Source organism: Cynocephalus volans, chromosome 12 (genome assembly GCF_027409185.1).
Source record: "Cynocephalus volans isolate mCynVol1 chromosome 12, mCynVol1.pri, whole genome shotgun sequence".
NCBI lineage: Eukaryota > Metazoa > Chordata > Mammalia > Dermoptera > Cynocephalidae > Cynocephalus > Cynocephalus volans.
In genome coordinates, this window is record NC_084471.1 from 71436237 (window position 1) to 71463664 (window position 27428).

The 27428-nt window shown below is 44.9% G+C and overlaps 1 protein-coding gene across 2 annotated transcripts; it reads right to left on the bottom strand.

Annotated features, from left to right (window-relative positions):
* Positions 1 to 2320: 2320 nt before the first annotated feature.
* Positions 2321 to 27389, bottom strand: PFKM (phosphofructokinase, muscle). Of its 2 annotated transcripts, none has more exons than XM_063076308.1 (23): positions 27274 to 27389; positions 23943 to 24035; positions 16500 to 16573; positions 15563 to 15640; positions 13937 to 14126; positions 13428 to 13593; positions 12624 to 12668; positions 12102 to 12210; positions 11894 to 11989; positions 11547 to 11639; positions 10814 to 10939; positions 9606 to 9670; positions 9051 to 9114; positions 8078 to 8227; positions 7629 to 7699; positions 7183 to 7270; positions 6947 to 7099; positions 6314 to 6478; positions 5058 to 5119; positions 4703 to 4814; positions 3290 to 3389; positions 3104 to 3209; positions 2321 to 2853 (listed from the first exon to the last, which is right to left on the bottom strand). In XM_063076308.1, exons 2-23 carry the CDS (start codon positions 24025 to 24027, stop codon positions 2709 to 2711), a joined length of 2343 nt encoding a protein of 780 aa, XP_062932378.1. In that variant the 5' UTR covers positions 24028 to 24035; positions 27274 to 27389; the 3' UTR covers positions 2321 to 2708. The 2 variants fall into 2 exon arrangements, with proteins under 2 accessions (XP_062932378.1, XP_062932377.1); XM_063076307.1 differs by lacking the exon at positions 27274 to 27389 and adding an exon at positions 27219 to 27237.
* Positions 27390 to 27428: the final 39 nt, after the last annotated feature.

The following is a 27428-nucleotide window of genomic DNA, read 5'->3' on the forward strand; positions in this document are numbered from 1 at the left end:
CTTTACTGCCTGGCTCTTCAAGGTATCTTTCCATCCCAACCTCTCTCCCATTAGCAATACTGTTTCTGGGCCTTGGTGGAGTGAACAGAAGGGCTTGAGCAGAGTATTTGAAGGGCTTCCCCTTCCTTTATATCTTCCCCCACCTCAAATTTAGAAATACTGCTTTTATGTTCTCAACCCCAGCTGCACATTATATCACCAAGGCGGCTTTTTAAAAACACCGATGCCAGGGCTGGCCCATGGCTCACTTGGGAGAGTGTGGTGCTGATAACACCAAGGCACGGATTTGGATCCCTATATAGGGATGGTCGCTTAGCTCACTTGGGAGAGCGTGGTGCTGATAACACCAAGTCAAGGGTTAAGATCCCCTTACCAGTCATCTTTTAAAAAAAAAACCCACTGATGCCAAGATTTCACCCCACACCAATTCTTTAGAATTTCCTGGGTGGGGCTGGGGGCATCACTGGATTTTTAAGATTCTTCAGATTATCCTAATGTGTAGCCAGGAATGAGATTCACTGCTTTAGTCAGTGATTCTCAAGTCTAGGTATTAATTAGAACCACCTAGGGAAATTTTCAAAATACTAAGGCCCAGGCTCCACCCCCAGAGGATGATTTAATTGGTAAAAGGTGGGGCTGAGCATCAGTATTTTTAAAGGTACCCCAGAGGATTCTAATATTCAGGGTAGGCTTATAAACCACTGCTTTAGATGCTATCATTTCTCGTCATAGACACTTAATATTCTGGAAAGGGAAAATATTTGTCCATATGGGAAAAGATATTAACTTTTCTCAGATACTTCATAATCACTCATGTCGTTGGTGGCTAATACATTCTGCTTCACGGGTACTTAAGAGTTTAAACACAATTTCACTTATCTTTTTAGCTCTAGGGAAATGGCATGTACCTTCAGAGGTTTTGTTTTTTGTTTTTAAGTAGTCTTCACTATGCTTTTTCCCCCAGACATTATTAGGATCCTAAATCTTTTACTCCTTACAAAGCGATATTTTGCCTCTGTAATTAGCTTTCCACTCAGCCGTCCCTTCCCTCTTTATCATTTTCTCAAAGAAACAGCTCCAGGATTAAAGATAGGGAAGAGAACCTATAAGGTTCTGGATGAATGCTTGAACTTTCCCTTTCACTTCATTTTCATAGCCCTTATAGATTTTTGGATTTGATGAAGCATAGTAAGAAGAGGCACAGGGAATGAGGATGGGCTTTGAAGTCAGAAACTGAGTTTGAGTTCTCTTTGAATGATGTTGAGGGAGACATTATTTAATCACCTTGACCCCCTCATCACTGAAGTGGGGCTGTCACCACCCCCTCATAAAGCTATTTTGAGGATTCAATGATAACATGTAACAGTGCATGATGTTTATTGTTAATTTTTCTTCCCCTTAAAGAAGCGTGCAAAGAGCATTTGGCTACTTTAATTCCTGACTCTGGCAACAAACCTTCTCAGTCACTGTTTAGAACTGTGTTTAGGGTATGCCAGTAATACTTTGGAGAGCCAGTGAAAGTGATGGACAAGAGATAGTCCCTTTGTCCACCCCTTGTAATAGCTTGAATGTCCTTACTGCTTCATCAGGCAAATGAGGAAACTGTGTGGGTTGGGAGGAATGTATGTGCCTGTGCCTAGAGCCAGGATTTGTCTATTAAAGCCTAATTTTAAAACTGGCATTAAAACAGGGTGCCATCCTGTCAATCTGGAGTATAGTCTATAGTCCCAATCCCTAAAACAAACTGGGATGGGCACTTGGGTAATAAGGAGGGAGAAGAAGCTGTTATGGAACAGAAGACAAAATGTAGCTGAATAAGAACTGACATCTTTCCAAAGCAGTATTCCAACCAACCCACCAAACTAGGTCCAGGTCAGGGTGTCTATTTTCCAGGCTTTCAAAATGTACATGTCTTCCCCATGAAAGTTCTGTCAAATGGAGTCTGGCTTTCAACAAGGAAGGAGTACAGGGGAAAAGTTGAGAAGGAAGAACATGGGCCTGTTAGAGGAGCAAACATTGTGGGATGGCTGGAAAAAAGCAACTCTGGGTAATGGGTATAAGATCAAAAGGTGTCTCTTATGCTTAAGAGAGACAGGAGAGTTCTCTTGGCTGCCAACAATGCATGAGGGACTAGTGCAAATGGCTGGGACCCTGTGTACAGAGCCAAGAGATGATGCAGAAAAATAGTCCAAGAGGTAGAGAGAAGTACATGGGATGATCACCTGGGCTGTGTTTTCCCAGGTGTTCCGTCTAGGCAGGTCTGGTGCATGGGGCTAATATTACATTCTACTTGTGAAGATGATAACAGGAGAACCAAAAGCACAGTGACCAAGTGGCATTTATTAGTGTAGTTATAGCTTGTCACTGCAGTAAAAGTAGTAGAGGAACCAAGACTCTTCGTTATCACAAAGAAATAAATAAAGCTTATATTTAGGAAAATTTTAACTGAGTAACAAATCTAGCAGTAGCACTAGAGGAACCCAGCCTTGTGTGACAGATGAAGCTGGGGGAGAAGTCAGATAAAATCTACCTAAAAGAAACTTCCACTCCCCCAGCTCCTGGCCAGGACTGATCATGGCTGCATGTACAGAATAAAAGGAAACTTAATGAAAAAAAAAAGCTAAAACACTGAGAAAATGTGGACTTAGATCTATCAGTGCATGAGCTGACCATGATCAGATAATCCGTTCCTCTCACCCCAAAGAGGTTTAGACAGCAGCTTCCCCAGACCGCTTCCGAGTGATGTGCTCCAGGTGGGCATGGTCTGAGGTGTCTAAGTCAATCTCGTACTTGGCTAGGATTTTGAGGATGGGCCTTAGCTTCAGCCACCACTGTTCCTTGGGGATTCGATGCCTACAGAAGAAGGAATGAGGTAGATGAAATATAATCTTTTAGCACCCCAGTTAACTTCTACCAAAGCGTTAGGAGAGGAAGTTGGGCAAAAGAGGCTGTATTTAGGTTGGATGGGCATCAGATCTGAAGAGGATACAACTATAGGTGTTAAAAAAAAAAAAAAAAACGACTGAAGACAGTGAACAGATTGAGGAAAACAGAGCTTGAAATTACCAGGGAGAGAACCACTCCAGAGAACAGATGTACTCACTCAAAATCTGTCTGGTCCTTCAGCTCAGTCACTGGTTGAAAGACCAGGGCCCTCTTACGCATCCCCAGAACACAGCCCGAGTCTGGTGTATTGGCAAAGATCCGCCCTGAAATAGGGATGGTCAATCAGCTTCTATACTGGGGAAGCAGCCTCAATGGAGGGAGCTCACCCTCCCACCTCACCTACCATTACGGTAACTCTCTTTGATTTTCCCAGACATCCAGTTCATAGCCTTGGCACCCATCTTAGTGGCAAAATTCCTGTCAAATGGAGTTGGGCTCCCACCCTGGAAAAAGAATCATAAAAATTACAGAGGGAAGGACTCTAATCTAGATACAGAGAGGAAAAGGAAAGAATAGGCTCCAGGTTTACAGCCAGAAATGGGATCTAAAAGTCTAACCCTGAGACAACGTGAGACAGTGCCAGGATCCAAGGTGAGCTGGCCCAGCATACATGGCCATTTGTCGGGTATCAGAGTAACTAATTAGTTGAAGGGGTGATTGGTCCCACAGTTCCCTCTTTTAGCTTTATAGCTGCCAGATCCTGTTTTAGTCTTATTGGCCACGGGGTCAATTCCCAGCTTCTCTTCAGCCTAGCAGCTTTTGTAAGTCACCATCATCAATGACACAGAAATGTTCTCTGTGACCCAATCTGGCTGTCCTTGTTAGTACCTCAGAATAATGTAAAACATTATACAGATTTTCTCTGAACTGAGAAAAACTAGGTGGTAAAGGAAGGAAAAAACAGGAAGCAGTCTTCATACTTTATCCAATAATACCCCATTCCTGCAGGGGATGATAAGTTCATTCAAACTGAGATATTGGGAATTCATTTGTGGGTAGAAAAAGGTCAATGCAGGCATCAGCTGGGGACATTTGGGATGGAGGGCCTCAGACCACTAGCACCATCTGTGAATGAGGCCTATCTTGGGTGGGGATTGAGTGTCAACAGTAGGGAGGAATTCCTTTTCCCTTGAAACCCCAGTTAGTGGAGATGGAGGCCCAACATCAGCAAGTGCCTGTTCTCATTCAACAGATTCCTCATGAAAGGCAGCATGGTGTGGTAAAAAAAAGCAAAGGACTAGGTTCATTCTAGCTCTGAACCGAGCTTGATGAGTGGCCTAGAAAACATTTATTTCTCCTCTCTGGAACTCATTTTCTTCATCTGAATCAGTGGCTCTCAACTGGAGATGACTTTGCCCCTCAGGGGACATTTGGCAATGTTTAAACACATTTTTGTTACAACTGGGGGTGAGCAGGAGGTACTATTGGCATCTCGAGGGTAGAGTCCAGGGATGCTGCTAAACTTTCCTACGATGTATACAGCAGCCACACCTGACAAAGTATTATCCATCCCAGAATTGCAATGGTACCAAGGTTGAGAAGCCTTGCCCTAAATGAAGAGGATGGACCACATAATCTCTAAGGTCATTTCCAGGATAAAGATGTCTTGATTCTATGACTGTAAAAGATTGCAGGCACATGCTTTTTGGTGGCACTGACCAGCCTCCAGCAGATTGGAGAAGGCAAGTGGGAGCCCCAATGGCTGCTGGGAGTTATGGCCGCCTGGTGAAATGCCTGACTGGGGTGGCTTCCCTACCTGCTGCATGTGGCCAAGCACATTCTTCCTGCTGTCGAAGATGCCCTTCCCCTCCTCAGAGTACAGGTTGAAAATGAAGTCAGTGGTGTAGTTCTCATTGCACTTCTCATTCCTGCCAGGTGGAGACCAAAAGCCAGTGACTCCAGTTGTCTCCCCACCCCTCCGCCCCCCATCTGCCTCTGTAGGCTTTGTTCTTCCCTTCGTATCTCCTCCCAGGGTTCAGGGGATAGGCTGTCCCCGCTCTCTGTATCCACAGATTCCTTAGAGTGTCCTAACCAGGGATCCATTCTGTGATTTAGGGCCAAAGCCTGACCATTTTTTTTCTTCACTTAGGAACAAACCATGGATGAGGTACCTTAACACCAAGCCCCTTTTCACAGTTGTTTTCATCTTTTGCACCAGATGTTCAACATTCGCCTGAAAATGAAACAGTAAATTCTAAGTCTAGCCGGGAGTGGATAGGATCGGGAAAGCACACAAATCTCTTTTTCCACACCAGGCCTCTCCAAGAAGGTAGAGGGACATGGAAGAGAGTTGTTTACAATCCTGGAGCTGAACTGTGCCAAATCCCTTTAAGAAGTTTAGTGCGGACTGAAATTTACCAAAGACTCCAAATGAGACAAGGAGAACTGGAAGAGGGAGCTTAGAGACAGCTACAGTAACTGCAGTTTTCAGCCTCTCACCCTCTCCAATCTCCCTTTCCAGGGGTTTCTATTTCTCTCTTTCCTCAGAGGGCTGATTCTGCTCACAATGTCAGTCTTTAAATGGGTTGCTTGTAGGTAAAGCAGTGAGTCATCTGGAAGGAGCATGTTCCTTCACTTGAGCTTTGAGTTGGGGGTAGACACCCACCCTTCACTCCTGCTAGCAATTGGCTGGGATCTTGGATTAGGGAGTTCCTTCAGCCTGCTGCTAAACTCCAGTTTGTGGCTCTTTTATCTTCCACTGAACTGGGATCTGGGAACATATGGATCATATGGTCCCTCTGTGAAATAGGAGTCAGAGCCCTACTCTGAAGGTGAAAAGGTATCTCTCTCAAAAATGGAATGGTAGCAAAAGAAATCTGGAGGGGCAGCATGATGTAGTAAAAAGACCACTGACATTCTCAATCAGTTAAACCACACAGAGGTTTTTTAACCTCTCTAAACCTTTCCCATCTCTAATACAGAGATAATCTTCTTTGCATGTCTGTTATGAAGATAAAATGCAAAAGTGCACGTAAAAGCCTCAGCAGCATAGCATGCTGCAAAATGAGTGTTCCAGCAATAGTAGCTATGGTCATGTTGTGAGGTTGCGCTGGAGAATGCCTGCCTAGTGCTCTTTCTAGTCCCCTCACGGAACTCTACAGCTCTACAGACCAATCAGCTCCATCTGCATCTTTTTTTTTTTTGGAGGCTGGCGGGTCCTTTTGATCCCAAAAGGGAACAAATGCTGGACCTTGGTGTTATGAGCACCACTCTCTAACCAACTGTGCTAACCAACTGTGCTAACCAGCCAGCTTAAAATTTTTTTTCCCCCCTCATCTTGAGCTCTCATAGCTCAGGCTGCTATCAGACAGTCAGAACAGATTGGGGCAAGAGAGAGCCAGCTAGCAGATTCTCATTGGCCATCTACCTGCAGGTCTCGAATGGTGAAGGGCTCCTCAAAAATGTAGGCGGCATCAGCCCCAGCTGCCAGTCCTGCCATGGTGGCCAGGTAGCCACAGTAGCCACCCATGGTCTCAATGATAAACACCCGACGCTTGGTGCCTGCAGCTGACTGCTTGATGCGGTCACAGGTCTGCGAAGACAATGATTGGTCACAGTTTAGAAAGACATTGCCAGGGGTCTCATTCTCATCACTTCTTTGGCCCTTGCCATTAACTCAACTCTGGAACTATAACCTGCCCAGGCCAGGAGGACCTTATCAAGTCCTTGCATTCAGGGATGACAGGCACATTCGCCAGCCACACTGTGGAATGTCTCTCCTGGGAGGAAAGCTGTACCTATCCTTTCTGGTGCTTGGAGTAGCGAAATTAGGCTATATGACCTCAGAAAGGAAAAAACGTTTGGTATGAAGAATACTGCTGCATTTCCAGGTGACGAGAATGAACACCATTAAAGTCAGCATAAATGCCTGGATTTGAAGCATTTTTCAAACATTGCCACTTGTTTGGAACAATAAAAGTAGCTCACTTTCCAGGACCACACTCAGTCCAGGAATTATAATCCTGGCCAAAAGGGATGGGAAGTGGTGGTAGCTTCTCACCGTGCAGATAGTATTGAGTGCTGTGTCAGCCCCAATGCTGAAGTCTGAGCCAGGGACGTTGTTGGAGACCGTAGCAGGAATGACCACAAATGGGATGCAGAGCTCATCAAACAGCTTCCTGCCCTCCATCAGTTCTAGGCCCCCTGTGTAAGCCTGAGAAGAAGAGAGCAGCAGGGGTGGGGATGGGGAGAGAGGAAAGGTGGAAGGAGAGAGGGAGAAGTGGTAGGGGCACTCACCTCAAAGCCCCCAATGATGACAAGGCCCTGGATGTTAAACTTGGTTATGTTGGCACTGATCTGTTCGAAGCTTTTCTTGGGTAGAGTCCTAGTTTGACCAGTGATGGGGAAGCAGGGGAGTTGGAATTTGGGGAAGAGACAGCAAAATTGAGGGAGAGAAAAGCTAGAGTTAGAAGGTGCTTCATAATTTCTTGATTTGTGCTCTTTCCCTACTGCACCCTCTCACCCCTATCCAAAGATACATGCTTGGGCTCTAAATTGCCAGAGCTGCTCAAACATGTTTGGATAGGCATGTCTGCCCTCCCCAAAACAACAGTGAGCTTGGGGCAGAGGGCCCAGGCAACAGACGTGGTCGAAGCAGACCCTGACCTAATGAATTCATGTCCACGTTTGAGGGACACCTTTGTGGGGTGATTGGGAGGAGGTGCTCCTGCAATGCCACTTACCGTTTAGTCCCAAGTTTAGAACCACCTTGGCCAGTCCAGCCCCCAACATAGCTCCAGCCAACTTCCTCAATCTGCAGGGAAAGACCACACAGTTCTGCATCGTGGCTAATGCACCAGGAGGCCTGTGTGGGACTGATGGCACTTCTTGAGTTCTGACCCCATTCCTTGATTCCCCCTTGGTTGGAAGAAGAACACTGGGTATTGGCTTTCCCCCACACATTGAGCTTGGTCCAACCTGATTGCTTGTTCACAAATGTTATGCACCTACCTACCTGCTCCACTGCCCTAAAATTAAATATCTACTTCTGCCTAAACCCTGAGAGAGTAGAGGGGTAGTGAGGGATAGGGGAAGCATAGTGAGTGGACAGGTCACCCCTGCTACACTTATCTTTCCTGTCACTGCTCCTTGGCCCCAGAATATGTGCCCTCTTCCCTTATAGTCCCCATACCTGACCCTTGGCCAGGCCTTCAAAGCCATCATGTACAACCAGCACTCGGTTGCCCTGGATGAGGCCGATCCTCACAGTGGAGCGAACAGCAGCATTCATGCCTGCAGCCGGGGCCCCCACGTTCATCACAGCCACTGTGTGCAAACCACTCTATAAAGGAGGAAGCAGAGAAAGAGGACAGCATCCCCAGCAGGGGGAGGGGGATGAGGTCAGTAAGAGAGGCAGAACTCTGGGCCCTTATTGTCCTGGGATCACAACGTCTGCCACTGACTACAAGCCCCTCTCCCAGGGAGTACTAGCACAGCTTTCTACCTTATACTATGGAAGCAAAATTCTGTGCCACAAATCAATAAAGCTGCTGTCCCTAGTCCCAGATATCATCATTACATAATGAACAAGAAACCTTCCAGAACAGCATCTCCCAGAATGTGATCCTTGTACCGCCTGCATCAGAATCCACCTGGGGAGCATATTCTTGGCCCATAACCCAGATCTGAATCCCCTCTTGGGAGAGGCACCCAAGAATCTGCATGTTTAGTAAGCAACCTAGATAATTCTGATATATACTAAATCTTGAGAACCACTACTCTGATGGAAGAGGTGGCTTAGATATATACTCAGATATGATTATTCCCGGATTCTCCCAAAGGAAAAATATAGCGGCCCTCTTTCTCATTCTTAGCATGTCATCTTGTCAGCAGTGAAATGGGCACGGGTCTTAGGTTAGAGACATCCAGAGCTAAGATGTTCTTAGCCCCACCAAGAACATGGGGCTGGTATCTGCGGTGGCTAAGAGAAAATCATCACCATTGGGTAAGGGACCCAGCACTGAAGATTAGAGTTGGGGCAAAGAAGTGGGCAGGGATTAGGTTGTATGGATTGGGGGCAGCACTTCATAAAGAGGGACTGAGGGAGGGGGAGGTCAAAGGGGGAGGGAGGGGGAGGTCAAAGGGGGAGGGAAAGTTGCCAGTACCTTAGATACTGGGGGTCTGACATGAGCCAGAAGCTTGTATACCTCCCAGTTGTTCATGAAGCTCCTGTAAAAAGCAGAGAGAGAGAGGTGTCTTCAGGCTGTTCCCATGGCCAGCAGCCATGCAGATCCTGCTGTGAAGTTTTGCTCCCAGAGTGAAGTTCCACAGCGCAGGCCTCTAAGAACATAACTGGGACAGAGCCTGGACTAGGCAGGGGCTACAAAGGGGCCACTAACTCATCAGACACTCTCTGGGCATTCTCCCAGACACTGCCCTCAGCACCACAGGAGACTGTACCCTGTCTAGAGAAACTTACAATCTAGCTGAGGTCCACATATAGAAACAACAGATAGTAAAAGGTTGATCCCAGGCACAGCATCCCTGGGATGAACTGAGCCTCCTGGTCACCTCACAACTAACTTTCTTAGGGAAGAAATTGTTGCAGAGACAATAATATGAAGCAGAAGCTCATATTTTGGGTCTGGAACTGTATAGATTTTTGGCTTCATTCTGTGGTCTAATTTCTGCAGTCAGTGAGCTTCTGGTCATTTCCTCACCGTCCTCTCAGCTTCATGGCTTCATCAAATTTCCTCTCATCCATGGCCTTGGTCACATCTTTGGTCTGAGGGAGAAACATAGCGAAAGTTAGAACTACAGGGTAGGGTCTGCACAGCTGAAGTTTCATCCCACGTCAGACTCTTCCCATCTCTGGCCATGCCTGGATCCTGCCCACCCTGTACCCGACCTCTTCTATGCTCCCCAAACTTTCACAAAAGTACCTTTGCTTTTCCTTAACTGTCTGAGTTATGAGCAGCAAAAGAAAAGGGCTGACTCGGTGCTCTATCATTAGAAGTAGGGCACAGTGGAGAAGTGCTCACAGATAAATAGCACCTTCTTCTGTTCTACACCCAGGTCCCCAGCCTCAAAGTAGCCTCTAAACTAATAAGTGAATGAAGAAGATCCTGCAGGTAACCCAGTTAGGAAGAAAGACTGATCCCTGCAAGTGCTTCTCAACTACGATTTCTGCTCTGAGTCAGTGTTTTAGCTTTTGAGCTTTTAGAGATAACGTTCCAGGCAAGGCTGCCAGTCGTTGGGTCTCCTAAGTCGCAGAAACAGGCCAGGAGATGGGGAGCATCCAGACCAGCCCCAAGAATCAGACCAGACACTCAGCACCAGCCACAATGTTCACTCTGTGGTATCAAAGCAGTGGTTCCTCTATAATAAAAGCCAGGGTTTCCTGAGCACTCAACACTTCCCACGTACTGCATCAGATCCCTTACACAGCTACTCTCCAATCCATGCAATAACCCTCAAGGTGAGTATTAGTAACCTCATGTTGGTTCAGAGAAACATGTTCAAGGTAGAAATCGTAGAGAGACAAAAGCTACCCAGCCAGAACTTAATAATATTCCCCTGCTTTTAGTAAAGTTAGGAGGGATATTGCATTTCTCTTCCAAAAATGACATGACAAAGGGGTTTGAGGTTGGATATTATAAGATATTGGGACTCATTATTAAGGATGATTTAGAATATCCCATCTTCCTTAGGAACATTTTACAGAGGGGGAAATTAAGGCTTAGTTAGAGAGGTTACATCTCCTACACAAAGCCTTCTGTATTCTCTCCCCATATGTCTCTGACTACACCATCCTTCCTTTCCATCTGTGCATGTACCAGTGGCCTTAGAAGTTGGTCCTATGCCCTATGAGCTCCAAGACAGGGGCTTGGGACTATTAATAATAAAGGGGGTTGGGATCAGTACTTACCACCTGGACACACTCCATGAGGGGCAGACGCACAGCCTGGTTACCAGACAGGCTCACCACACAGGCCGGGGTATCCGGGGTCCCCTCCAAAAGCGCCATCACTGCTTCCACACCCATCCTGCTGCCCTGCAGGGGCCCAGGGAGCAGAGAGTGTTGGCTCAGCCACGAGAGCCAGGACACCCAAGGCCCTTTCCAAATCACAGGGCTGAGTTCAACATTTAAGGACTGTAGCCAAGAACTTACTGGGCTTTACCTCCTCACCCAGATTTCATCTAAAGCTTGATGACTGTCCTCTTGTCCATTGGAACCCCAAGGATTCTACTTAGTCCCAGAGAAACATGGCCACTATAATTAGTGATCAACAGGATTACTGGGACTTAGTAATATTCGCTTCTTATTGATAAAACAAGGAAGGAGTTACCTCTCTTCCAGTGAAAGTAGGATAAGAGGGTTCAAAACTGGTTGTCTAAGGTTAGATCTCTATAATTACAATGAGGCAATAAGATATTGATCCTCACTACGAGGGGAGAATATAGTCTTCCATCACTTGTGTAACAGAAGAGAACTCTTGAGTGTATGGGAATAGGTCAAGGGCCACTGCAGTCCAGAGGCTGGTGGAAGGGCAGTATGACCAGTGACATAAGCCCCTGTCTGGTGAAGTGTGGCCCTGCAGGGAAAGGACAGCAAGATGAAGGGTTCTAAGGCATAAGGGCCACAAAGTCCCATGACTTACCAGGATTCGGTCAAAGGCTGATGGTGTCCCCCCACGCTGCACGTGCCCCAAGACAGTGACCCGGGTGTCATATCCCAGACGCTTTACCACCAGCTGAAAGGACAAAGAGAGGAACAGAGAGAGGGTTATGCAGAGTCAAGGGGAGAAAACAAGCAGAGGCTGAGGTAAACTGAGGATAGCTTAGCCTCTTATCTCATAATGGTTACTGGTGGGAGGGAGGGAACAGGAGGCAGAGACCTGCGGAGAGATGTGCAGAAAGACCAAGGGGACATGCAATGTCAGGAGACTCAGACACCACTAGGGAATGGGCTGGGTGTCTAGACCTCTCTGGTTCCATTCATACTAACATTCTTGATGTCCTCGGAGGTGATTGGTTTCCCATTCTTGTCTATAGCACCCTCAGCCACAATGATGATGTTGAGACGAGAACCACGGGTCCTTGTCTGGTCAAGAACAAAGGCAAAATGGTCAGTGGAACGAAACTGATGGATGGGAAATGGATCGTCAGTGGAATAGGGAGAGGGATTTTTTAAGGGCAAAATGAAGTGCCAGTACCTCACTGAGCCGGCGACAAAGGTGTTCCTCCCAGTCATCATCTGGGGGACATTCAGGAATAAAAACCCAGTCGGCCCCACAGGAAAGAGAGGTGACAAGGGCCAGGTATCTGAGATGAGAGCCAGAAGCATCATGCTAAGAGCTACACTCCACACATACACTACAAGCTCTCCTAGTCCCCAGAGATACCTCCATGTCATTCTTGGAGTGAGGGTAAGTGCAAGGGCTTCTCAATGAAGTTCTGTCCCTGAAGAGCACCATCTATTTGTGCTCACCTGCCACAGTGGCTTCCAATCTCAGATCACTGTCCATTCTTTCACACTGTGTGTGCCTGAACATGTACACACATGCTCATGTAGGTGCACGAGGGAGGCGAGTGGAGGCAGGGAAAGGGGACCACACCATGAGGAACATGCACACCTCCAGATCTGCTACCACTGAGAGACCTCACTAGACTCTCTGGGGAAGAGGGCAGGGCATTGCTGGGTCTACAGAATAAATGGGTCAGAATGGGGATCTTACCCACAGTGGCGGCCCATCACTTCTAACACAAATGTCCTCTGGTGGCTGCAAGAAACAGACATAGGACTTACACAGTCCAAGTGTCCCTATGGCTGGGATCAAGCCTCCACCCACACGTAGGCCAATTAACTTCCCTAGGAGATGCATTTATGTGGCTAGGCTTTCCAGCAGGTTTCCTAAGAGACCAGCAAGACCTAGGGGAAACACTTTAGCTACAAGGCATCCTTCCTGTGCCTGAGAAAACACAGTAATTGAAGGTGTCGGTACAGAGGCTCTGCTCCAGGGAGGAATGGGGTCAGGAAAGGGAAGGAGAAAAAGGGAAAAGAAGTGAAGACTAGGTGAAACTGGAATCCTCTAGGATTACCCTGGAGCAAACTGCTCTCCTTCTATCCTTCCATCCTCCTACATTGCCTCCTCCCAACCCCTTTATCTCTGAGCAGTGGTGGACATGGCATCTACAATCTCTATGATACGGCTAGAAACAGTAGGTCAGGTTTTGGACTCCCTGGATTTGTCTGTCTGGATACTAAGCATTTAGGAGACCCCACAGGTATTAAAGACCTCAGAGGTATATGTTTGGACAGTGGGCTGGACAGTGGCAAAAGGAAAATCTTAGAGCATTTAAGTAGCTGTACAATTTCATTGCTCTAGGGATAATTCTTAGTTAAAAATAGTGGTCTAGACCCAGACAACCGGTCGTTATAGTTGCCATTGCTCAAACACTTTAATCTTCTCTAGCCTCTAGCCCTTTAGCCTATCCCAGCTGCCACCCTCCCACGCTGCCTACCTCCCAATCCCCCTTACCTCTGGGCAGTGGTGGTGATGGCATCTACAATCTCTATGATCCGGTGCAGGGCTGAGTCAGTGCCAATGGTCATATCAGTGCCACAGAAGTCATTGTCAATTGAGCCAACCAGGCCCACAATGTTTAGGTAGCTGGACTTTGTAGCCTCCTCAGCTGTGATCTTACCTGACAATGGGAAGCAAACCAGGAGCCACTGGGTGAGGTACCTGGCATGCCTAAAGAGATTTCTAGACAGAGAAGAAACTATAGGCAATAGCAATTATAAGCAATAGTGGAAAAAGGAGGGCACAGGCTGTCTGTTTGTGTCTGGGTAACATTTTTCTCCAATGGGAGGTAAGAGGGGTGTGTGTGTGTGTGTGTGTGTGTGTGTGTGTGTGTGTGTGTGTGTGTGTGTGTGTGTGTGTGTGTGTGTGGAGGTAAGAGGGGGGTGTGTGTGTGTGTGTGTGTGTGTGTGTGTGTGTATGCATGCTCACACAAACAAGCAGTACTGACATGAACAATGTCTCACCCGCTTTCTGGAGGTCACTCAACAAGTCACTCCACTCAGAACGGAAGGTGTCAGCCCCAGTGAGGCTGCCATCACCCCCAATGACACACAGATTGGTAATCCCAAGTTTCACCAGGTTGTGGGCAGCTCGGAGTCGTCCCTCTCGGTCCCGAAAGTCCTTGCACCGGGCACTTCCAATCACCGTGCCTCCCTTTTGGGAAGAAGTAGAAGTCAGCTCCCCATACGACAGTCAAATTCGGGCTTAACATAGCAAGATTTCCTCTATTTCAACACTGCGATGGGCTGACATAACCATGTGACTACCTAGGAAGTTCCCTGACATCCTTAAGAGCCATTTGTCCCCTCCAAGGAAAGAGAAATGATGCTGGCCCAGACATCATAGGGCCATTCTCATATTCTGCCACACATCTTAGAAGACTGCTAAGATCAACCCATTTCATTGAAGGCTTTATCATCAAAGTGACTATCCTCAAAGACAACAAGGCCAAAGGAAGAAGACAACATGTCTGTTGGCTTCTGGAATAATGTCCATCTTTCACATCTTAGAAGCAAAGAAGTAGCAGTGACTTCAGTCTTTGGAAATTCTCCCTAGTGACCTGACATTATTAGATTGTGTCCAAACTATTATTACGAGTTCATTCCAATATGCCTGGTAGTATTTTTTCCTTTCTAACCCATGAGATTTCTAACTATACCCAGTCACTGCAATCCTTTCCCCTTACCTCCTATGATGCTAGTAGCAGGAGCCACAATACCCAGGTATTCACAGGTAAATTAGCTGTGGGTGTAGAAAGCCTTAAATTCCCGAGGATGTATAGACAGCCCTGAGAGAGGTAAGTATACTTAGGGTTTTCACAAATCATATAGGCTCCTGGACATCCACGACTTTGGGGTATTGGTGGAGAATTCTGGCTAATGCTCAGACCACTGTATGGCAGGCCTGTGTAGATCCTCCATTAGGCAGTGCACATTAAATTTCTTCCCATAGGTTTTGAGGGGATTGAAGTGAAGAACAGGGATATGAATATGATTTGTAAATTTTTCAGTAAATCAGCAAATGGTTATATTTCTACTGGGCTAGCCTGTAGTAGATACATATAGAAGAATCCTAGAATCACATGGACTAAGTAGCATAAAGGGCTATGGATATGACTAGGATGTTCTTAGGGTGTTTTTTTGAGACTCTGAAAGGCTATCTCAGTTCCTTCCTCCCTTAAACGGTCTGGTTTCAGGTCACCTCATCTCCATCACATGAGGACTGGCAGATTTCAACTCTGCTTCTGGCTCTGGCTCCAGTCCTCCAGTAAGGTTATTTTCAGGGCTGGACCTTCCCCATGACCCTAGAGTAGGACCTACTTATGTGCCAGTTCCCAAAGTCTTGCCTATGACCTTTCTATAAAGAGCAAACCGTTCTGTTATCACTCCACCCACCCACATCCCTGCCTCAGGAATCCAGGGTGATGTTTTCAAATGCAAACAGTAAAGGGCAAATATAACCCCTCTCTTGTCACTGAATCCCTTCACATCAAACCACGTGGCAGGGAATTTGGGAGACTATGAGCCTAAACCAGAGTGGGATGAAATAAGGACAGGACAAATAAGGGGCAGGAGTCCTCTGGAACATACCAGCTGAAGCATCATCGAAACGCTCTCCCAGGTGGCTTCCCTGATGTGATCTCCACCGTCCACCAGGCCTTGATAACCCTGTGAGGCACATTATACCCATTCAGACTCTGCTGGGCTCCTCCCTAAATTCTCAGGATCAAGACAGGATCTCTGGGAAGAGATTCTCTGAGGGTCAAGTCACCTCGTCCCATTAGTGATTCTAGGATGCTCATGAGACTATCATATCAACACAGCCCAAGGAAGGAGATGTCAACCCTATTCTAGTTTCTGCCATTCTTGAAACATCAGGATATCCTTCTTGATACTTCATTTTAATTCCTCTTATTTTTGGCTCATCCTATTTCCTCCAAACTGCTTTCCAGGGGACTAGGTAACAGATGGTTTGGATGACAACAGAGGAAAAGGAGAAGGGGATGTTAGAGGGAGGGAAGGAAAGAAATGTGACTTGATAGGGAACTATAAAATTTGAGGGAGGAAGGGCAGATAGACCTGACAGAAAGAAGAGTGGGCAAAGCATGAAAGGGAACCAAGAGAAGGGAGCCAAAGAGAAGTTAGAACCTCAGAAAGTTAGGCCAACTGCAGACATATAGTGAGACTCTTCTCTCCTGGGGCTCTACCCCTGGATATACTAAATTTTTTGTAAACACTACTCAGTTCAGTTTCTCTTTCTGTTTTGTGGGAGGTAGAAGGAAGACTGAGAGTTACTTCTTCTTTTAAATTGAACAGGCAACATGAGGACCCACTTTGCAGAACCCTGGGTCCCAGCATCATTATTAAAACCAAGAGTGAGAAGGAGTGACTCATGGAGATAGAGAGCCAAGGCAGAGCAAACAGCAACGTACCTGGGAGGTAAGGAAAGAGAAAGTGGGAAGAGTGTGGGAGGCAGATGAAGCAGAGAAGAGAGAAAGAATGAAGGAGAATGAAGTAGAGAACCAACCTCATGGACAAAGAAGACACGGGCACCAGTAAAGATACCAACTCGAACCACAGCCCTGACAGCAGCATTCATACCTGCAAGAAGGGAAGAAAGACATCAGGGAGAGGTTACTCCTAAGAAAAACAGCCTTGGAATCCAGAAGTTATATTTGACTAAAGATATGAGTCAGTCCTTTTCTTAGGCTTTTCTCTGAATCTACAAACCTCCTCTCATCCAAGTCTTCTGGCCTCCCCATGCCCAATTACTGAATTCAATGTTAATGAAGCTCTGGATACCCCAACTCACTACCCACCCTCTCCCGAACAAATCCTGCCTTTCCCAAGACTTTTCCTTGCTGGGACAATCTGGGGAATAATAGTAACAAAAGCAACAAGCAAGTATTTTCTTGAATGCATATTCTGGGTTAGATACTGCTAAGAGCTTGTCAAACACCATCTCATTTAAACCTAGCCACAATTCTGGAGTTACCTCCATTTTATAGATTTGGAAGCTGAAGCTCAAAGAGGTCAAGGTCACAGAACTAGTACTCTTAGAAAGTTCAGATTTGAATCCTATTCCTAAAATGCCTAAAATAGAGTCAACACCATTGATCTCTATGCCATGCCCTACTAATCTCTAGGGCTGCACTACGTTTTTCCTTGCTTTCTACACTGAATCTAGACATCCAGCTTTGGTAGGCTTTTCAGAACAAAGACATGAGTCTCTGTAGTTCAGTGACCTGATGAGTAGTCCATGTATGAGTATGTCTGTTATCAGATGGCAAATTCTCTCAGTCTCCATGCACAAGCATGTGCATGTGGACACGCATGCACACACACACACACACACACACACACACACACACACACACACACACAGGGCTTTGCAGTGTCATTTGAGTTGCTCTATGTTCCACTGTGTGCTACACAGTTGTGATTCTCAGGCTCCCACAATACCAGAGGAGGCTGTGACCAAGTGTGCAGGAAGAATTAGGAAGGACTCTAATTTTCTCACTGCCTTCTGCTGGTTTCACTCAATTAATCAACAAATACTTTCTGACCTCCTCCTGTGGCCCCGTATATAATATGTGTATGGGAAACTTAAAACTTATGCTATAAATTATTCTCTCTGTGCTTCCAATTGGAAGGAAAAATTAGAACCATTTAAAATAGAGAGAAAAGCTTTCTCCCTTTTTCACCGGTGAGTATTATCCCTGTCCTAGTAGTGGCTCAATGACAAGAACTCTCTTCCAAGAGCACTGGTGGAGCCAACCTGTCACAAAACACAACACACAACAAGTGCTCTATATGTGTGTTTCATACTAGGAACAATGTTACTGATTTTGCGCTAAGCATGGCTCTACTGGTGAGAGATGGGAGACACTCCTATCCTACTTTGTCATGTGAGGAGGGGCTCACAGTAATGCTCAAGGAATTTTAGAGCCATGATGGATCAAGTTCTTGTGAAGCATTTTAGCCATGCTCTCAGATATCCCAGTACATACTTTTGTTTCAGTCTAACATGAATTTACATCATCCTTAACCCTGCCTGGAGAAATGTCATATACCAGTAAGCACTAGGAAAGCCAGTAATTGGAAAAATCTGCAGCACCAGACTAAAAACCATCAGAAACTATTGAATAATCCAAAGCTGCCTGGAATGAAATGGAATTTAAAAAATCATAATGTCTTTATTTTTATTTTTTGCAGGCTGACAGACATTGGTATTACATGGCTACTAGCTCCAAATCAAACTGAAAGTCCATTCACTCACTTAAACAAATATTAACAGAACACCTATCATGTTCCTGGCACTGTGCGAGGCACTGGGGATTCAGCAATGAACAAAATAGAGTCAGGGAATACGAAGATAAAGGACTTAGTAACAGTCTTCAAAATATGTGAAGAATTACAATATGGCATATTGATCCCTAGGAAAGAGATATGTACAAAGTGCAGGGGGAACAAGGACAAAGGGCACGTAAGCCTGCCAGGAGGAAGTCAGGGAAAGTTCTCCAGAAAACACAGCATTTGTTCTGAGATCTAAAGGCCAATTTCCTTTTAAATCTTTTTGTCAGGTAGACAAATTGGGGGAGAACATTCTAGGCCCTGGGAATAGGACACATAAAAGTGAGGGTTAAGAAATAACCTTAGGTAATTCACTATTATAAAGAGTAGGGATGGCCAGTCAGCTCAGTTGGTTAGAGCATGGTATTGATAACAAAAAGGTCAAGGGTTCGGATCCACATACTGGCCAGCCAGCAAAAAAATAAAATAAAATAAAATGTAAAATAGGAAGTGGTGAGAGATGAAGCTATACAGGTGGGAAGGCACTTATATGCCATGTGATAAAGTTTGGCTTTTATTCTGTAGGTCAGGGGGGTTTCAGATGATGGGTTTCAGGGAATCTGTGAATCCCATAAAACTGTATGAAAAGTTTTGTGGGCATGGACATTTCTTTGGGGAGAAGGTCCACAGCTTTCACTGGATTCTTAAAATGGTCTGTGACCCCCCTCACTACCCCAAAAAAGTTGCAGAAAATGAAGAATCCCTGAAGAATTTTGACAGTAGAGGGACATGATGATATCTACATATGAGAAAGAAAACTCTAGAAGCAGTGTGGAAGACAGCTTGAGAGAGGTGTCACTAAGATTAGGAGGCTATCTGGCATCCTAGACAGGAAAGGAGGAGGCATGGACTGGAAGAGAGGCATTTCAGACAAAACAGAAATACTGGACAGAAGACATCTAGGAAACAGAAGCAACAGGACTTATATCTAATTGGCAATATGATTAGATTTCAAGGTTTTGGAGAAGAACGAGGAAATGTCCCATGATTGACTTAGGCAAAAGACAAAACTGTGGTGCCATTAACTGAGTTGAAGTTCTTGTGGGACATCCATGTGGATGTGGAAGACACTGTCTCAGGATAATATATATAATTAGAAGGTAAAAGGGCAAGGAGTGGAACCCTGAGGGAAACCAGCATTGAAAGAACAGGCAGGTGAGGGCCAGCCCGTGGCTCACTCGGCAGAGTGTGGTGCTGATAACACCAAGGCCACGGGTTCGGATCCCTACATAGGGATGGCCGGTTCACTCACTTGGGAGAGTGTGGTGCTGACAACACCAAGTCAAGGGTTAAGATCCCCTTTCTGGTCATCTTTTTTTTTTAAAAAAAGAAAGAACAGGCAGGTGAAGTGGGGTTTCATGCAGGAAATTAATAAGGATCGGCAAGAAAGACAGAAGGAGAACCAGGGCTTAGCAATGTCTTGGAAGCCAAAAGGGGACAGTTTCAAGAAGTGGGGACAGTGCCAAATGCTTCTGATAATTGATCTAACATAAGAACAGGAAGGTTGGGCTTGTCAACTAAAGGTCATTGGTGAGCACTGATGTCAAAGGTTCCTTATAACATCACTAAGGCAAAGCTCAATGAAGTCTAGAAGTCTAAGTTACACCCTTAAGTTGAAGGAACCAAAACCAAAAAATTTATGAAGGGAGGGGGCTTCTCAGAAGCTTTAGGAAAAGCCTGTGTGTGTGAAAGGAACGAGGTCAGAGTAAACACAAAGCCATCAATGCTTTTGGAAAGATGAATAGTCAGATCAATATGAGCAGAACAGATATGAAACTGCTGCTTGTTTTCCAGCCTGTCACAAGGCCTATATGGGATTCTCTACTGGATACCTGCGGTTCTGAAATATGAGTTTGTACAGAAAGGACATTGTTGGGTGGGAGGGGGGACAGGGAGGAGGGAGGGAGGTTTCGGTAATGGGCCACAATAATCAACCACATTGTACATTGACAAAATAAAATAAAAATAAATAAATAAATAAATAAAATAAAAAAATCTCTCCAAAAAAAACAAGAAATATGAGTTTGTCAGCACCACGCTCAGCCAGTGAGCAAACCGGCCATCCCTATATGGGATCCGAACCCGTGGCCTTGGTGTTATCAGCACCGCACTCTACCGAGTGAGCCACGGGCCGGCCTTTGAGTTTGTAATATTAGGAAATAAGAAAAAAACATTGTTTCCTGCTCCAAAGAAGTAAATGTGGGGGTGGCGGGAGTGGGGGTGAGATTTAAAAGAAATAAATGACTTAAAAGGTTTTCAGTGCAAAGCAAACAATAGATGGTAGACAGGAAGTATCCAAATCCATTGGGCAGAAGAAAAATCCTACAATAAGGAAGATTCTCTTTTCTCCCCACTCTGCCTTCTCACCTCAAACCCTGCCAACTTCCAGAGGTCAGCCATCTTCCCTCTTAATTGAATATCTGAGTGTTGCTTAGAAATTAAGTTTTAGGACTCCCTTTGTGCCCCTGTACCTATGCCTCAAACCCCCAGTTCCCTAAAAATCACAGACTCGGGTGTATAGATAGTTCACACTAAGGAGTCCCAGTAGTCCTTTGGCTTCTCCTATTCAACCTCACTGGCCTAGTCGGGCCCCAAGCCAGCCCTGGCCAGACTCTCCTTGGCTGTTCCACGTTACCCTAAATAACCCTCTATGAGCAGCTGCCTGACTTATTAGAAGCAAGACGAAGGATAAGATTACAAGGCACCATCCAGAAGGTATTCTGGGTACAGCCAGGAGGGGCTCTGGAGAACATCGTAAGCACATAGCTTGGAGTCTCCAATTATAGTCTATTGGGAAGAGGTTTTGGGGAGAAGAACTATGGGTGATGGGTTTCTATGAGACTAGACAGAAAAAAACTAACAAATGACTTCATTACTACTTTTTAGAAAGTTGATGTTAAGAAGTTTTTTCTACCTTAACTTTGAATTAGATTTTTTTTTAAAGTATGAAGAATAAATATTTGTTTGATGTGCATTGCACTGTCTAATAGATATGTAACTAAAAATTATAAACCTTAGAATGGCAATTCAAAGAGGTAGCAGAATCCCTGTTCCTATAAACCTTTAAAAATAGGATAAACATGCATTTAGAATGACTGTCTGGAGATAGAGGGCTAGAGCAGGTGACAGGTCCTTTATGAGAGTAGAATATGCCAACTTCATAAGGCTAAATGTGTTATGATTTGGGGGGCTGGGACCATTCCTGGTCTGGAAATGGAAATATAGGATTTGGTATTTAATCAGCCCAGCATCTCAGAGTTTTTGGCTTTTGAGCTCAAGATGTTTGATTCCTGGCCATTTTCCTACCTCAAGAGATTATTAGCTTTGCTGAGCTCAGGGAATGACAGAGCTATGGCCTCTACAAATTTTACAAAGCTCAATCCCACTTTCCCAGGTGGCCTACAGCCACTCAGGGAAAAACACCATTCTGTGCTTTTTACCTGGAACTAGGGCCCATCAAACTTATCTCTGGACATCTATACTAATAAAATGCTCCTTTGGGGGAAACCTGTCAGCTCTATTTCAAGTTTTCTGTTTTGTCCCCTTGTGTCCCTAGAATTTCATTCTCTACCACTCTCAGGCCCTATGGACATATGCCTGTAAGGTGATGTGGATTCACAGGTGGGATATTTCCATGGATACACTGTGCCTATCACAGAATCCCATAGGCCTTCACTCAGCTGGATCTTCCAGAAATAAGCTTGTCTATGGCCCCTTCCTTCATACAGATGATCTTTCCCTTACAGCAGGCAGGTATTGTCATCCCTAAAATAAGACAGTCTCACTGCTCAGGATCAGAAGCTGGAAGGGCTCTGCTGCTCTTAGACTCAAGTTAAGTGCTAGGCCTCCATTTCTTTCTTCTTTCCCTTTCCAAAGAGCTCTTCTCCTTCATCATTTCATAACTGTGTATCTCATGTGGATTTTTTAGCAGGCTTTCTTTTCCCCTAATGTGACCATCTAAGTCCACAGGCCATTGTACAAGGTTTCAGGATCAACACGTAAGAGTTTATGTTGAAGAACTCAGTATTGGCATGGGATTCTTCCAGGAGACAAGACAGAATTGATAAAAGCCAGGTCAGCAGTCTCTACAACCTCAACTATGGCTCTGCATTCCGAATCTGGTCACTATTCCTAAACTCAGGCTGGTGTGCTCTCCTTCCTCAGTTTCTTCATGCTAGCATTCTCCAATTCATAACATATATCACGGTTCTAATTAAATAAACATTAGTTTAAAAATAATTTAAAGTCAAGCTTTACTAATATACTAATAAAAAGTATTGGCTGGCCGGTTAGCTCAATTGGTTAGAATGTGGTGCTGATAATACCAAGGTCAAGGGTTCAGATCCCTTTACTGGCCAGCCACCAAAAAGAAAGTATCGTAAGAGCAAAGACTGTGTCTGACTTTTTCACTGATCTATCCTTAGTGCCTATCATCCTGCTTGACACACAGTAAATCGTTTTTATTTAATTAATAAATTAAGTATTTATTATGTGCCAGCCACTATTCCAAGCACCTTACTTGAATAGAGTTCGGTTTCTTGGAATCTACATTCTCCATGAAGTTTTCCCTGATTAATATCCTTTTGTTATATAAGTAGATTCTACTTGGTTAATGCACACTTGCTTATTTTTATTTATGTGTCCTACCTAAGAATTCTAGTGATTTATGATATCTTTACTTATTAAACTGTAAGTTCATAAAGGAAGACAACTTCTTCACAACATACAAAACAGGCTCTATGCAACATGGGTGCTTAGCACAGAGCCTAAGAAAGCCTAGGGATAGTGGCAAAGAGGAGGGGGGAGACTAGCTGAAATCTCTCTCTTTCTCTCTTTGTTCCATCACTGTCTCCATGTCCTGGTATTCCATTCAAAGAGATTCTGCCTCCTTTTCAACATATTATAAACTAGAATATACAAGATCAAAGGAGAAAAAAGTATTTTTAAGAAAAGTTCCACATCCCCTCTCTCCCACTTCATATATACCTGATTTTTATGACTCCCATGTTTCTCAGACTCAACCTAGAGAAGGACTCTCTCTGGCTCTGATTTCTTCCCTTTCAGCCCCGAGGGGATCTGTATTTACTGTTAACTGCTACTGTTCCTATTTGTTCAAGGGCTAAAGGAATGGAAGGGGAAGAAAGGCCAGAGAAAACAGAGAGTGCCTGACTGACCCTGGTCAGCGTAGGAATTCTCCAGACGTCAGGGTTAACACCTAAAGATCTAGCTGGGGCCCAAATACCATTTCTGGGTCTCCTCTCTTTCCCACCATTTCCAAAGTATTTGAAGTGAATCCACCTATTGCCTTGTCAACAATTTTATCCCTTCAGTTTCTTTCCAATGTTGCCTGAGAAAACACCACTCTTTTAGGTACCAGAGGGTCAAAATGGCCCTGAATCTTGAGAGAAACTTGGAAAGAAGTTTTATGAAGATTTGGGTAAATAAAAGTACAGCAAATAAAATTCAAATGCACTTGGGAACTCATACATGACAGAGATTTTTAGGAAAGCCCAGGATTCCAGTGTGACCCTACAGAAGGATAATTCTATTCTACAGTCTAAGAGATTCAAGAAATTCGACGGTACCTACCAGCCACATTTTGTCCCCTCCTACTTACCTTGGGCATCTCCACCAGAGGTTAACACGGCGATGGCTTTGCCGATCCCCAGGGTTTTGGCTGCATGGTGCTCTTCATGGGTCATGATCCACTCTAGAATTTAAGACAATGGCCAGTTAGATACAGCTGGATGAAGGTACCACTAGCTTAAGAAATGGCTTTGTTAGACTGCCCAGAGCCACCTCAGTCAGTCTCTCACAGTACACTAAATCTGGGCTTTGCAGTCTGGGAGATGTGGACTTCTTCCAGAGGAGAGCCACGCCCCCGCAAGCTAAAATGTCACAGTAATCAAGCCCCAAACTGCAGAAGTACTGGCCAATCCCTCCCTGGTCCCTTCCACCCCAATTGGAGCCTATTTGGGGAATAAGCTAAGGTCAGGGAGAAGGGCAGTTGATTGAACAGAAATGAGGAAGGAAGGAAGTGAGCTAACTCAATCCTCAGGGATTCCTCCCTTTCAATGAAGAAAAGGGATTAGTAGGTTAAACCTACTAGCCTTCACCCTTATTAAATCTATTTTAACATCCCTTTTAATGAAGGAAAATGTTGTTACAGAGGGCAGGAAATCAGATGAGGTTTGGGACACTGACCCGCAAGGTAGAAGCAGAAAAGCAAGGGTGGGTTGGGTAATGGATAAGATTAAGGTTGGGTGGTATGGAATTGAGCAATAGGAGTAGGGTTGGATGATATGAAGTTAAAACTGCAGTTTGAGGTTACAAAGACACATTAGAGCTTGGGCAAATTAATGGTGCAGTCTCAGGAATGGTTAGGGTCTTTCTATGGCTCTTCCATTCCTCTCACATTCTCAGCCTCCTGAGCATCTCTTGATCCCTTGTCTTCGGGCCTTGCTGCTCACACTACATACTATCAGATGTTTAGAGTAACATAAATCACTGTCACATACACACAGATATGTACATGGGAACACCTTTACATTTTGTTTTAAGGGATTATGTCTCTCAAAGCAACACACAAGACATACCTTTGTACCCATAAAATGCCAATGGAATCATCACTCTCCCAGTTATCCAGGCTAAAACCCACTATTTTTTCATTTATGTCCTCCCTTCTTCTCAGAATCAAAATAGTCACCAAATCCTATTATTCTCGCTTCTTATTATCTTCCTTTATCCATCCCCTCATTTCCACCCTCACTGCCTCTTTCCGCCTGAATTGCTTACTACAATAGCTGGTCTCCCTCTGCTTGTGTTTCCTTTCTTCACTCTATCAGAGACACAAAATAAACCTCCATGGAAAGGAGACTTCAGTGGAGAGAGAACTCCTTCACATGAACAGGAGCTTTAAAGGCAGCTCATGTTTCTGCCCTGCATCTGGGGAAATCAGGGTAGCTGTTTACAGGTCACATAAACACAAAAATCCACACACATGCCAATAAAATATATGCAATGAGACACATTTGAAATACATACACAAAACACACATTGTGTTATTGAGACACAGATTAATAAACAAACTACATATAATCAGTACTGACAGATAAAGTTCAAGCTTCTTGAGTTGGCAGTCAAAGCTTCCACAATCTATCCCTCACCTATAGCTTCAACCTTTGTTCCCACGGATTGTCTGCTCAGTCGTCACCTGAACATTACTTTGTTCATCCCCACTTTTGTGCCTGGGCACACTACACCCCTGTCCAGAAGGCTGCCCTGGCCCTTTCCACAGCTCCATAGCCCACTCCATCATTTAGGGCCAGGCCTAGTCATAGCCTTATTTAACCTATTTAACCTTCACTGATTACCACAGGTCAAGGAAGGTTTCTTTTTGGACCTCCTCTAATCACATATTGTTTGGAACTGGATCATTCATTTAACACTTAAGTACTACCTTATGTGGCATTTTAATTGCTTCTTGTGCACTGAAAAGAGGGTTGGATTAGATCAGGGGTCAGCAAACTATAGCCCGCAAGCCAAATCCATCCCTTCTCATGTTTTTGTATGACAGCAAGCTATGAAAGGTTTCTACATTTTTAAATGGTTGCAAAAATCATTTCATGATACGTGAAAAATATATGAAATTCAAATTCCAGTGTTCATACTACCTTCATTCATTCATGTATTATCTACGGCTGCAACAGAGACCTACCAACCTGCAAAGCCTAAAATATTTACTATCTGGACTTTTATGGAAAAAGTTTGCCAAACACTGGACTAGATAACTGCTATAGTCACTTTCTCTAACTAGGCTGAAAACTCCTCCTGGACAGGCATCATGCTCATTTTCAAAAACTCTTCTTCAGCCTACCAAGGCCTAGTGAAGTCTATGCACATAGCAAGAGCTCAAGAAATACTTGTTGAAAGCATTAATGAACTGATTAACTACACGAAATACAAACATATGAAAAATTAAAAATAGGCTTGGACACAAACATCCTCCATATCCTCTCTACTTCTAAAAACACGGACACAACTAGGACTTAGGAAATCATATAGTGACAGATACTGAACGAGCATAAACACACATGATTAGAGACGCTCAGTTAACAATAATGTTCATGTCCAAATGCCTGCTGTTTTGGAAAAAGAAAGACTAAGTAGCCAACACAAATAGGAAGGCAAAAATTTGGAAAAGAAAGAACAAGACATCTGAGTATGCTGATCCCTTTTCTCCTGAGTTTTTTCTTCTCATTCACTCTTAACGCTCATCACCAGATAGAAGCCCACGTAGGGATCTTCCATCCCTGGAGCCTTCAGTGAAGGAGAGAATTCACCATAACAAGAGGAAGGTTATGAGTGCTGACCTGTAAAAAAACAGGGCATGTTCTTCTGAATCGCTAAGACAGTTATAAAGGCACAGGACACAGAAACACATGCAGATTCATACATGAGGGGATTTCAAAAAGTTCGTGGAAAAACAGAACTAAAAGACAATACAAATCTTTCCATGAACTTTTTGAAGACCCCTTAAGCATCCTTTATGGACCCACAGTGACACACATGTAGTGATAAACAGATACAAATATTAAAACATATATCAGATCACGTGTGTGTAAGTAAACACGGGGAAGGGATACAGAGAAGCAGCATCATAGGCGCACTGATTCTGACTGGATGAGTGCTGGGGTATAGGGGTCAGGCAGCCAAGGGCAACGCTGTCCGGCCACCACCCACCCATCCGTGCAAATGGAGGGGGATTGACCGAGGGGCTAGAATTCTTCACCACTGCCCTACCCATCCCCCTCTCGGCTCCGACTTCTGATGTCATACCACCTTTTCTTTTCTGCTCTTTTCAGTTCTCCCCGCATCTCCTCCCAGCACGTACATTCCCGCCTCACTCTCAGCTTTCCCCTCGCTCTTCACCCTGGGGCCCCTCTTGCCTTTCAGTCTCAGCTCTCCGCCGCCGCGGCTTTCCTGCAGATTGTCCTTGGGAAAGAGGGGAGGGGAGCCCGGCGAACACGGGGAGGAGCCAGGTGGAGGCAGCAAGGGAGGAGAAAGGAGGAGAGGCTTCCCAACCTCCACTGACAGATGCTGA

Excerpts from the sequence above, each read along its gene's own strand:
- PFKM (XM_063076308.1), bottom strand. The coding sequence starts at position 24,027 with ATGACCCATGAAGAGCACCATGCAGCCAAAACCCTGGGGATCGGCAAA. Across the intron at positions 9,671-10,813 it reads TCATGGAGTGTGTCCAGGTG|ACCAAAGATGTGACCAAGGC; the intron begins GTAAGTACTGAT and ends TTTCTCCCTCAG. Across the intron at positions 7,100-7,182 it reads TCATCATTGGGGGCTTTGAG|GCTTACACAGGGGGCCTAGA; the intron begins GTGAGTGCCCCT and ends TCTTCTTCTCAG.